The sequence below is a fragment of the Panicum virgatum genome, chromosome 3N (genome assembly GCF_016808335.1).
Source record: "Panicum virgatum strain AP13 chromosome 3N, P.virgatum_v5, whole genome shotgun sequence".
Taxonomy (NCBI): Eukaryota; Viridiplantae; Streptophyta; class Magnoliopsida; order Poales; family Poaceae; genus Panicum; species Panicum virgatum.
In genome coordinates this window covers 24,206,239-24,219,547 of record NC_053147.1, presented here as the reverse complement: position 1 = coordinate 24,219,547, position 13,309 = coordinate 24,206,239, and the positions used below count along the sequence as shown (strand labels likewise).

General features: G+C 47.8%; 2 protein-coding genes across 2 annotated transcripts; one reads left to right on the top strand and one right to left on the bottom strand.

Moving 5' to 3' along the window:
* The first annotated feature begins 10,024 nt into the window (after positions 1-10,024).
* Positions 10,025-10,670, top strand: LOC120665267. The gene is made up of 2 exons (XM_039944788.1): positions 10,025-10,338; positions 10,439-10,670. Exons 1-2 carry the CDS (start codon positions 10,153-10,155, stop codon positions 10,484-10,486), a joined length of 234 nt encoding a protein of 77 aa, XP_039800722.1. The 5' UTR covers positions 10,025-10,152; the 3' UTR covers positions 10,487-10,670.
* A 60-nt stretch (positions 10,671-10,730) lies between these two features.
* Positions 10,731-12,931, bottom strand: LOC120665266 (probable protein phosphatase 2C 49). The gene is made up of 4 exons (XM_039944787.1): positions 12,257-12,931; positions 11,789-12,142; positions 11,603-11,708; positions 10,731-11,483 (listed from the first exon to the last, which is right to left on the bottom strand). The coding sequence occupies exons 1-4, from the start codon at positions 12,647-12,649 to the stop codon at positions 11,116-11,118; spliced, it is 1,221 nt and encodes a 406-aa protein (XP_039800721.1). The 5' UTR covers positions 12,650-12,931; the 3' UTR covers positions 10,731-11,115.
* Positions 12,932-13,309: the final 378 nt, after the last annotated feature.

The window sequence follows — 13,309 nt, the reverse complement described above, 5'->3', positions numbered from 1 at the left end:
CAACTTATGTATATGGCCCTCTATATTTTCGTGACAAATTATACTTTTGTGTCCACTTTATTTTTGTAACAACTTATTAGTTTTGTGACAACTTTTATTTTATGAGAATTCCTATAAGTTCGATACTGACTCTCTTTTCTACTATTTATGTGTATGATATTTTCTATTTGTGACAACTTATGTATATGATAGATTTTATTTGTAGCAACTTATGTTTATAACAGATTATGTTTTTATGATAACTTGTATCTTATATGTGTAGCAACTTACAGGGGCGGATCTACAGGGGGGCTGAGGGGGCTCCAGCCCCCCTACTGCCCAAAACTCCATGGAGCCCCCCTAAAATTTTGGAGATCATTGATGAAGGAAGGGAGGGAGCAAGGAAGAAGAAGGGTTACCAGCCCCCTGTCTTCCATTCCTGGCTTCGCCACTGGCAACTTATATCTTATATGTGTAGCAACTTATGTGTATGAAACATTCTGCTTTTGTGGCAACTTACGTGTATAACATATAGCAATTTACTACCAGTACAAAACATCATCAAAATATATATAAGTGGGATCTAGTTTTAACCGGCCCATCACGTAGAATACATCGGCGCAATCGGTATCTAAAATTGAGCTTGTAAGAATGAGATAAAATATTTTTTACAAAGCTATTTTATGTAAAGCTAGATATAGATTTGGATGACACGCTGCACATGGGAAGTAAAGTGTAGAGGAAATGGGTCGCGCGTTGCGCCCGCTGCGCGACAGGTGGCGCATTAACGTCGTCCTCGGTATAACTAACGAGCAAAATTTTTGACTCAGGTCAGTTCGTTTTAGTCACGAGCTGATTTGAGCCGAGTCGAGCGAACTAACGAGCTACCGGTTTTTTGTTTAGCTCAACTGGCTGTACCGGCTTTTTGTTTAGCTCTACTGGTTGATAAGTGGTAATGAGCCGAACTATTGACCATTGAGCGGATGCAGCCATAAGAGTGGAGTGTAAACATACAAATATTGATATTTTAGAGCAACTCCAGTAGAGTGACTAAATTTGAGTGACTAAAACTCATTTTAGTCACCCAATTTTCAAGTTTAGTCATCTAAAATGTAGTCTCTACTACAGCAACACCGACTAAATAAACTTCTAAATATGTTAGAGAAGAGAAAAAAAGAAAAAAAATGATGGGCCCTACTTTTGGCAGCCTAAATAGAGGGTGACCAAATTGAGGGGGTGGGAGAGGAAATTTAGTCACCTTCTCATTTTAGTCACCGAAGTAGGGGCCCTGCTGGAGATGGAAATTTGAGTAAAATGACTAAAATATGGATTTAGTCACCCAAATAAAGACCCTGCTGGAGGTGCTCTTTGACCCAACTATATAAGTCAGGCACGATTCTCCATAGCGGTATAGCAGATATCATTCTATATATTAGAAGTTACACATGTAATTGATAGTCAAATCATCACATATAGCGAAATAATTTTTTATTGCTAATTTTTTTTGTTATTGCTGAAACAGTTGTTCCAGCGCGTGAGCCAAAACGGCAGCGGTACACCCACAAAAGAAAAAAAAGACGGCAGCAGCAGTAGAATGTGTTAAGAAACCCTGATTAGGGTTAATGGGTTTAATACCGAAGGTGCACCTGGAGGGTCCAAGTCTATAAATAATACACTATTGTACTCTATTGAAGACTAATGAGAATATAGTCCACCTACATACCTGTCTTTTGTGTGCTTGCTGTTGTGGTCTACAATCTCTCGATGCCTCTTTCTGGGATCGGGAATAGGGAAAACGGATCAGGCGATCCGTGAATAGGCCATGTTTGAACACGTTATCAGCAGCTCATTCTACTGGGTGAGTCGTTCCCGATGATGATTAGATTGGTCTGTTTTGATCCGTTTCGAATATTGATGTCAGATTGACTTTTTGATGTATGTTCATTCTTCGTTGCGATCTTGCCGGCGGCCCCGCACGGATGTATGCGTGTGGAACAACCAACGAGGCAACGAAAGAAGAAGGCCGCCATGCATGCATTCTGAACATGCATCACGAACGAGTGTTCTGCCGCGGAATCGACGCCAGAGGTCATCAACGTCGACTCATCTTTAGCACGCCGACAGAGGACCTGCAGATAAGTCTTTTATCAGATCGGCTTTTGCTGGTAGATTAATCAATCCGCAGGTAGAATAAACAAGTAGATTGAATCGCGTGATCTTTCTATTTGTTTTTCTGGTCGTAGTTAGCAATCTACTTGCTTGTTGGCTTGTTGCACGATCTCGTTGCGCACTTCTGTCACCGCCGCTCGCAGCCTGCGTCCACCGCCGCCCCCGTCGCGGACGGCAGACCGGCATACACACCCGATCGAGCGCAAGTAACCCCCGTGGCCCTGTCGGCGCCCACCGCCCCCGCGTGGCTCGCGCTGCTGCGGCTCCGCCAGCCGCAAGCGCCGCTCCTCGCACTCACGCGTGCTTCCGCGCGCCGGCCTGGCCTCGCTGGCCCCAAGTCGCGCGCGCCGTCGTGCCTCCCGCTGGCCGTCTCACGCCTAGCTTGCGCCCGCGCGGCCCCGCTGGCCGCCACGCCTGTGCCTGCCACGATCTGGCTGGCCACCGCGCGCCCACCGATTGTGCTCGTGCCTCATCGCTTCCGTTAGTGTGCTGCTGCTCGGGTCCCATTGTCGACGGCTCGATGTGCAATAGCGTTAGTGTGCTGCTGCTCAGGTCCCATTGTCGACGGCTCGATGTGCAATAGCGCTGCTGGATTAGCATCGTCGCCTGGCAACCCTGCGTCGCCTGAAGCCGGCCGGCGGTCGCACCCGCTACATGTTCAATGCCGCAGTCGGGTGCCACATGTCCTGTGCATGCCCAATGCGACGGCACCTTGCACACTCTGACATAGCGCCCTACTCATGGTCCCACTCTTTGTTGGGTAGTCTTGCCATGCGCGAGGCCATAGAGAAGGCCGCGCCGAGCTACGGTTGCCGTGCCTATGCCCGCTCTGCACCATTCGTGCACCAGCACTGCGGTGGCTCCTGCAGCATGCGTCATCCGCTGCCGGCCACACAAGGTGCACATCTGGGCCTCACCACCTGCACATCTGGACCGGCTGCTCACTTAAGTCCATGTTCATGTGTTTTTTGCACATTGGTCCTGTAGAACCATGCAATACATGGTTTTTATAGCATGCAATTTCAGCTAAATAACCACTAGTACAGAATCGAGCATTAGCGACGGTGTCATTGGCGATGAGACTGTAATGCTTGAAAAACTTTGGGAAATTAAATCAATATCTCTATGACTATTATTTAGTTTATGCGCTCTCTTTCATGCTTTAGGTTTACCAGAAGTAGACTAATACATGAAATTTTCTTGACCCATGAGACATCATATATTGGGATTCTGTGCAACCGCCATGAATGGCAAATACTCTACCACCTTACCTAGGGCATTACTGCTAAATAACTACAGGCTTATTTGCACAACCTGAAGTCAGCATATTTCCCTTTTTGCCGCCAAGCATGGGGCATAATACTTATGGAGGTTTCCTGTTTTTCTAATATAATATAAAAGACAATGCATCCCTCTCTGCAACAAGCTTAACAAAACATTTTTCTAAGATATTTGTTACCCTGTTGGTGCAAACGGCAGCGCACCTTCCTGATGAAGATCACGCTGCTTGTCCTATTTGACCATTGTTGCTCCTGAAGTGCACATCATGACTCAGAACAAATTGTGCCCCTATGATCGCTGAAAAGACAAGGCATAACAGGGGGAAATTTATTGAATGTGTTGTCGAATATAAGAATAAAGCCATGTGGTAAAGACTAAGTCCATGAAGGACATGAGTGTAGGGGTTAAGGTGTGGATGTCCTGGCCAGTAGACCTGCCTTTTTTCACACCCTTATCTTCTAACTGAGAACTACCTGCCTACTACCAGAAGTTGAAAGCAGGAGGATGAATAAGAATCCCACATCACAACAGATCTAGAAGTTTTTTTCAGTTGTTGACCCAATTCTTGGTCATAGTAGTTGATCTAGGCTCCGAATGGCCATTTATGGATCTTGACCAAAATGTTGCCAGTGATGAAACCAATTAATGATTGGGTTTGTAATTAAGAAAGGGTCCTAACGATCCTCTAGAGGACTGTTGAAATCTTCTTGATTACTCCCCATCTTTGATGTCAAACTATATGAGAGTCGCACTACCTCTTTAGAGTTCATCCCAGAAGGATATTGGTCATTTATGCTCTTGCCAAGCAGTCGTCTTCTTTTGCTTAGTCTGAAACTTTGCATTAGACTATATTTCCAATTTAATAATAAAAATTGGCCTTTCGTGCTCTATTCCAAAGCTTCTCTTCATGCAGAACAATGAATTGATTAACATAGTGCTTTGTATAGAACAATTAGTGTATGATCTAAGGGGAAACCATACCCTGTTGATTGGTGCACCGCCACTAATGTTATTAGGGAGTTTAGACATGTTAGCACCATGCAACTGATACATCGAGGCTTGCATTTGGAGATGCTTGCCCGATATTGCCATGTCGATTGTTGGCTTGAAGTCTAGATGCGCTTTTGCCATGCACATATGTACTCTCTGTCTATGTCCATACATTATGATTTACTCCTGAAGATTACCTGTTGAGGTACTATGTATCTCTCTTTGGCTGTGCCTAATGGACAAGTATGTGTGGTTTTAATACTCCCTCACCACAAAGATTATACACGAACATGTTGCAATGATCATAACGATTCATGACCCAATTTTCAATATGGTATGAGTAATTGGGTCCACATTGGGCAATAATAGAAATGAGCTAGACTACAAACTAACTTTGCCTTCAAAATTTCTGCTTGGCAGACGACTTGATGCTGTGCATCTTGCTACCATATTTGTGCACACTCTGCTCAACACGCCAAAATGTGCAATGCCACTATTGATTGCCTCCATATGCATATGACTTGAAGGTCTACGTGCATGTCGATCTGAAATCGACTACTGTCTTCAACGGCAGTTTGTGAGCATTAGCCCCTGAAGAATGTTTGGCTAAAAGCATGTGTTGTAATATGTTGACACATATATGTGGTTTCCTAGATATGTGTGTATTTGGTAGCACAGTAAATTATAGATTTGTAATTAGTAATCCACCAACAGTTGAGAGTTGTGAATCCAACCGGATGTTGAGGGCACCCTCCGGAAGAAGGAGGAAGACATGCAGTATTCATGCCACTGCATTGTTAAAGTCTAAGCTCACTGCTTATAATTGAAATCTCCCTCGTATCAAAGTGCATAAATTTCCCAAAGATATATCACCACCGTAGCATACATTTATGGGCCATCACTCGAAGCTGGGGATATATGATGGACTTAAAGTTCATTCAATCTTATGCTCATAATAAGGGGATTACTTTTAGTATGCTATAAAGAAATTATCTCGGCATTAGGGGGAGATAAATGCCCATATCTTGTTGAATGCCTTGATATTTCTTGAAAGGAATAAAATGCACAAAGCCAAACTGAACCTGTAGTTTCATAACTCCTACTTGGTATAAGCATGGAGTCTTGCCAGAAATTTATTATTCTTGAGGAGAAATCATATTGGTTTATTTGTATAAGTAAATGCTTCTACCTGAAGTTGAAGTAGATGCGGATATACCCGGGATTCAATATCATATCTACATATGACTTGGTTTGATCTAATTATGTGGGGACGCCTGCGAATAAAAGATCCATCAGCCATAGTCTAAGCATATGTTTTTGAATAATCCTCCTCTTGTACTCCTGAAGATACTTCACTCCGAAGGTACCTCACGAAGAGGTTCGTCCTGGCACTAAGTGCGCACAAATTATGGTGCCAAGACTATGGAATAATGACGGATCTATTATTTTGGGAAATGATGAAGATCTAAATATTAAAGTGGAAAATAAATGTGTCGACACACTATGCCTCTATAATTGCTAGTGATTCTCTAAGAGAGAACCCGGATCTGGAACAAAGTCCATGGCAGAGTGCTTGAAGCTCTCATATCGGGTCAAAATTGGAATATGCAATTGAGGTTGAACCAAAATCGCTAAATGAAAGTCACGAACCTGGAGTTCGGATACTTATGGGTCATTACTAACAAGGTGGTGAAATGTGATGGTTCAAATAGGTCTAAAATGAGACCAATCCCACGTGTGCTGAATATATGATGTTCCATTATATAGTGTATCTGGCAAATGGCATGTATTGAAATATGCAGTTATAGGATTCAAAAAAAAACATGAAGAGGTCCTAAAGTGACCTGAAACTATAAATAAAGAAAATGCAACATGTAAATTAAATCTCATACAAATATTACTTTCTTGACTTGAAGAAAGTTGTTTTTCTAGAAAAAAGACTATCTCCCCCGAAGAGAGAATTTCCTAGAAGGAATGTTCCCGAAGGAATTGAATATTTCTTATAGTCCGAATATACCAATAGTTGAATAATCCCTGTGAAGGGATATATGACCCATCTAGAACCCGATAGATTGAAATGAGGAACCTAAAGACCAGAAGTGTGTCGTATGAGCATTTATGTATTTCACGAGTTATACTTGAAGTATATGTAGACACTCGTGTTATTACTGTAGAGCATCTTCCACCAGAAGATTTGGAATGGCGGTATCCTCTAATACCTTAAGGGTATATTCATTGTTACTGGCAGTTATATCCCCGCTTGCCAGAATGTCGGACTAAATTATGCTACTATGTAGCGCGCAACTAATTATTAGAGATCCTTGAAGGATTCTTGGTCAGTCCTTGAAGGACACTTGGTTGTTGTTAAATTATCAAATTGTTGCAATGACATAAAAGTTGGGTGCTTGATGTATCACACCCAGAAGATGCGTGATATTGCAATTATATAACCCCTCAAAATCCTATGAAAGGATAAATAGCTTGTATTGCATAATTATATTTATTGTGGTGTGTGATAGTGATAAAATATATGGCTCCCATATTCTTTACTCTCAGTATTCCAGAAGAAGGATGAGATAAATGTCTCGAAGACTAATTGTTGAGGATTTAGTATTGTTATACTATCCTTATCTGTATGCATCTCAGAAGGATGTTTGTCTCTGAATAAAACTACAGACGTGGTCATCAGGGGGAGCGTACACTACATGTTGGTCATTATTTATTTGACTCAAAATGTCTATGATTGATGTGCCTCGAAGGCATCATAATAATCATCACTTAAACTTTTGGTGAAGTTTCTATCACAAAATAAAATATAGATCTAGCAGATTGACACCACTAAAAGATTGGACTTACTCTTTTTGCTACCTCTATATCCTGACCTCACCAATTCTAGAAGTAGAGTGAGTAATGGGGCAGTTTTGCAATGGTCAGGGAGAGCATGTACTTAATAGTGAGTTCTTGTTCAGGTTCTTGAAGAATCACATAAGACAATACGGAAGATTACAAATGTCTTGAAGACAGTGTTGTACTTTTTTTTACTTGGTGAGTTAACTGAAGTTTCTGATGTAAGGTTTTTAACGAGGCAGCAAGTGCAATACAACTTGCGGCAACAATGTACTCTTTTCTCCATTCATTTTTCCCATTGGGTTTTTGGAAGGAGTTTTTAATGAGACGTGTGTTGGTCGCGGTATACGCCCAAGGGGGAGTGCTAAGAAACCCTGATTAGGGTTAATGGACTTAATACCGAAGATGCCCCTAGAGGGCCCAAGTCTATAAATAATACCCTATTGTACTCTATTGATGACTAATGAGAATAGAGTTCACCTACATACCTGACTCTTGTGTGCTTGCTGTTGTGGTTTGGGATGAGAGACAAGATCCAATCTACAATCTCTCGAAGCCTCTTTCTGGGATTGGGAATAGGGAAAATGGATCAGCGATCCGTGAATAGGCCATGTTTCAACAGAATGAATGTTACTTTTCTTTTGGTAATTCCTAAATAACAATTGAGTGATTTTATTCCTTAGATATGACTCGAATTTTGTTTTGAGTAGCCTCCCGCCGTGGGCTGCTTTCTCCTGGATCGGTTGTACTTGCCTTTTTTTCATTTGTGGGCTTCGTTTATCTTTCCGGCCCATTCTATCTATTGTTGTTTTTCTCACTTTGTATGGAGTGTACCCTGTGAATTGCTAATAATTATGAGTACGCACTTTGTTCTAGCCTTGATGTGTCATTGTTATTTTTTTTCCTTTTTATTCATCTTTATTTATTTATTACTTTCTTATTCTCGTTTTATCTTGTTTACCAATAATTCTACCGTTTATATTAGGTTCTCTTATGTGCAAGGCTATTTTGCAATTTATCTTTTGTAGCTCTATTTTTACGTATGTCTTGTTATTTATATATCCTATTCTTGTATAATCTAAGTTCATTTAGAGAGATATTGGTACCTTGTTTGGATTTTAATATTTGTGCATATCTCTTGTAGATACCATGTGTAATATGTACTTTAATTTGTGCCGATATAATATGAACTAGCTTTGCTGTAGGTAACTCAGTATTTTAGCTTGCATACGGTGGAACACATCCATTCACGTTCGAGCCTTTGATGGAAGGTGGGGTCTCGTAAATTGAGGTAGGTTGTGAGTTGTGGATGTTATTTCGTCTGTAATGTTTTTTGTTAAAATAAACTAGCTAACAAATTCTTAGTGAATGTAATGATTTTTTACCGTCAGTATTATATGCAAACAGTACACCTATTAAAACTAGGGTCAGTTGGATCCATGCCACTCCAATTTCTTGAAATTGGATTTCATGTTGAAAATCATGCCATTGAGTGGCATGATTTTCAACGTGACACCCAATTTCACGGAGTTGTGGTGGCATGAATCGAATTTTCCCTTAAAACTATGGATGGTCCATCAGTACCTTAATGTTGCATGCCTAGCTTTGTTACGTTGGAACAGTCAAGAGACAGCCATGCGGTTATGTGGCCAAAGCTATATTCGACTGAGTGTTGTGAGTTTTTTCAGTCACTTTTGTTGTTGCCGCCATTTAGAAATCCGAGTAATTATCTTTCATTTCTTCACTCGAATCTGCTATTTTCGATACATGACGTGGCACAATACCATTGGACACAAAATTCGACTGATACACAATAAAAAAAATTAGGCGATTGATGTCTAGTCAATCCTTTTTTTATTAGAAAAGAGTGAATGTGAGGCGAATGTGAGCTGAAGAGGGCTCGAGCCCGCAAGCTTTGCCTAAGCCCAATGCAGTGTTTATTTGAGTCAGCCAGGCTCGGCCCAGGATCGGAAGCAACTACTGGGCCTTCCAAGGTGGGGGGCGGCTAAATCGAGATGTGTACGGGCCCGGTCTATAAACAGTACGAGTTTAATAACGGAAACAGTACGGCAGTGCCACAGGAGTTGCCGCCTTGCCGGGGCCGGAGACGGGAGGGTTTGCGTGAAGCGCGGGATCCTCTGTTCCGCCCCGGCTCCGGCCGTCCCTAGCTCCGGCCTCAGGCAAACCCCGGAAAGTTCCGGACGATTTTCGAGACGTCAGATCTAGCCGAACCGAACCGAACAAGCTAGACAGTGGTGGTGGGGTTCGCCGTCTGACGGAGAAGAAAGCTCCGGCCGTGTTTAGTTCCCAGCCGTATAAACGCAAAAAAAAATTCAACGGAATCTTTCTAATTTGAAATACTAAATGAAGTTTATTTACAAAACTTTTTGTACAAATTTGTTGTAAATCGCGAGACGAATCTAATGATGTTAATTAATCTATGATTAATCAATAATTAGCGGATGGTTACTGTAGTATCACTGCTGCAAATTATGGATTAAGTAGGCTCATTAGATTCGTCTCGCGATTTACAGTCCCTCTATATAAAAAATTTTGTAAATAGATTTCATTTAGTACTTTAAATTAGCAAGATTTCTTCGCAAAATTTTGTGTTTTTGCGTTTACGGGTGGGAACTAAAAAGGGCTCTCTTGGACACGAGTCACATGACCGTAGTAGCTTTGTTCTTGAGCGCTTCTGGGGGTTTCTGGTCGAGGACTCGGTCGTCTATTAAAGATGCTATTACCAGCACCAACACTCACAGGCAGTCCAGCTCTGCAGATCCTTTGCGTCGTGCCTTCGCTTGCTGCTGACCAGTAGTAACTCTCGTCTGTGAAGGGTGATCTCGGGTGCGAAGCTTGCTGCTGTGACTGTTCGAGCGAGAGAGGATGTCGCCGCTGCTGGCGCCGCCGTCGTCGGAGCCGGAGCCGCCGTTCCGGCCGCGCGAGAAGATCGTGGAGAAGCAGAGGTACTTCCAGAGCATCCACAGGCCGACGTACCTCAAGGGCCGCTACGACGCCATCACCTCCGTCGCCATCCCGCTCGCCCTCGCCGTCTCCAGCATGTACCTCGTCGTACGTGCCCCGCCCATCCCGCGCGCATCTCAACGACCTCGCTTCTCAAACACCTGTGCTGATCGACGTATTGTACTAATTGTCTGCTGCGTGCGTGCAGGGGCGCGGGATCTACAACATGTCCCACGGCATCGGGAAGAAGGAGTGAGCCCTCGCCATGGCGGTCGCGACCTTCGTCCTCGTCTCGATGGACTCTGGTGTTGCTTGCCGACGAGCCTGATCTCCTGCAGATAAGGTGTGAGAAGTCGAGTGTGATTTGGGAAATGCTCAGCCTGTGTCAGCCACTTGGAGTTGGAGCCCCACGTGTCTGTGACAGAGGAGTTGGGCCTGGACATGATCGTTGTACAGTAATTATCGACCGGATTATTAGGAATCTAAAGCTGTTGGGCGAATAATCAAAGCAAGAACAACGCGTTGCGAACGAGTGTGCACCATCCACGCATGCTGTGCCCGGCTGGCCGGCTCTCGCGTAACATGATCGCGGCAGAGCGCACATGACGCTGACAGGATTCTATCCGAAGTGCTCCCACATAATTCAGCCGGTCAATCAGGTGCTCTGCATCTGCCGGACATGATTCAGTTAGTTGATTGCGACGACCTCGCGATCCGCTAACCCTACGACGAACTAACAGTAATCTATGATGAGGACTCTGCGCAGATCAGGGAATTAGACCTATTATTTAACCCATCATGCAGCAGGTAGCGGGGACAGCAACAACAAGGGCGGGACCGCGGGGGCATCCAATCCAATCATGTTCCCCAAAGAATCAGGGGGCCTCAGGACCCCCGCCGGAGGTCGACGACGACGACGCTGACGTTGTCCGAGCTCCGGCGCGCGAGCGCGAGCTTCGCGAGCAGCAGGGCCGCGTCGGAGCACGCCCGGTCGGAGTCGGCCCTGTCCACCCCCTTCACCGCCGCGGGGCCGTCGCCCTCCCGCGCTGCCGCCGCGGCGGCGCTCGGCCGCGCGCCAGGCGACGGCGGGCCGTTGCTCCGGAAGCACGCCCGGACGACCTCGCACGCCATCTCGTTGGTCACCACGTCCCACAGCCCGTCGCTCGCCAGGATCAGGCACTCGTCTTCGTCGGTGCGCTCCGTCACCGTCACCTCCGGCTCCGCCGTCACGAACGGCTTCAGGTAGCCGTCCCCTGCGCGCGCACGAACGGTTTCAGACTAGGCACGCCGCCCGAGTAACACGCACGCATTCTTGGCTCGAGTGGATAAAATGTTAGTGAGAGTTCTAACTGAACCGCGCCGCGGTGCTCACCGATGGCTCGAGACATGGCGAGGACGCCGAGCACCCTGGCGCCGTCCCAGAAGATGACGCGGCCACCCGCCGCCTGGATGCGCTCCAGCTCGTCGGGCCGGTCAGGCTGAACGATGCCACGATGGGGGTAAGGTAAAGAACGCGAAACAAAACAGCAGGCGGCAAATGCGGCATTGCCAAGCTTACTTTGTGGTCGACGGATAGGGGGACGGGGACGCCGCCGCGGGAGAGGACCGCGCGGGAGTCGCCGGCGCTAGCGACGACTACGCTGGTGGGGCCGACGACGGCGACGAGGGCGGTCGAGCCGGCGTGGTCGCACCGCGCCGGCTTCTGCAGCTCGCAGCGGCAGGCGAGGTCATTGCCGCTGCGGGTCGCGGCCCAGCTCGCGGCCTCGTCGTCCATCCGCGCGAACCCCTTTTCCATCACCTCTTTCCACGCCGCCGCCGCCGCCGCCGCCGCGGTTGCGCCATCGCCGGAGCCCGCCTTGTTGTATTCGTCCGCGACCAGCTCGTGCATCCTGTCCTGGCACATCCTGGCCACCTGGAGGCACAAGAACACCAATAGCACACCATCCGCTCAGCAGTCAACACAGCTTGAACACATGCATACGCCGGAACGCTCGTCGCTTATGCACACGAGGCGGGGCACGCATACATGGCAGCAGCCGTGGCCGTCAAAGACGCCGAAGAAATGGTGCTTGCCGGAGGTGGAGGAGGCGCCGCCGCCGTGCAGGAAGTCCGGCCTGATGGACACGGCGTCCTCCATCTCGCGCCGGAGGCCGCAGACGGAGGTGACGCCGTACCTCGGCCACCACATCGACCCGAACCCCGCCGCCCCGGGCCCCCGGCTCGAGCGCCCGGGCGCCGCGCACGCCACCCTCCGCCGCTTGCCGCCGCCGCCGCCACCCTCGTCCGCGGCCGCGGCCGCGGCCGGCGTGGGGCGGCACGCCCCGGCCACGCCCAGCTCCACCCTGGGCCGGCGCCTGGCGAGCGCCGTGACGGCCGACGCCGAAGCCGACTTGGCATCGTCGCAGCAAATCTCGGCCATGGCGTGGCGTGGCGCGCGAAGAGAAGACGGCGGGGGGGCGCGACGGCGATCGGCTCCCGTCCCCCGCGTACGCGTGGCACGAACGCGCGCACGCACGAAAGGAGGGCCGAGGCGCAATGCCACCGCACCGACGCGCGCGCTAGATTTTTGGCCACGGCGCCTCCTCCTCCCCCATCTCCCCTCAATCCACCCGCGTCGCCGTCGGCCTCGGGGGGAACCCGGAGCGGAGCAACCACCGAAAAGACACCGCGTGAGCCACCGGGCGGGCTCCCGCGCCCGGGGGCAATAAGAAAGCGTGCGCCCCGGCGGCCCCCCTCCCCCACGCGGGAGGGCCGGAGGAGGCGCCACCAGGCTGGCCGGTCGTGCCGGCCGCGGCGGCCTTACACGTGGAGGGGGTGGAGGGGACAGGGCGCCGGCTGCTGGCGGAGGCAACCACATGTCGGCTGGTGCGGTGGTGCCGCTGTCAGCGGAGACGAACAAGCGGCGTGGGGGAGGGGAGTGATTATTGGGGACGCGTGGCGGCGTCGCGTTGATGGATTGGTGGGGCGCGCGCGCGACAGCGGCTCGACAGCGAATTTTAAGTTGAACTCTCGCGGGCCCTACCGCGTGGGGGTGGTGCCCGACGTGGCTTAAAATATCGTGGACGCCTCACTGTCTTGT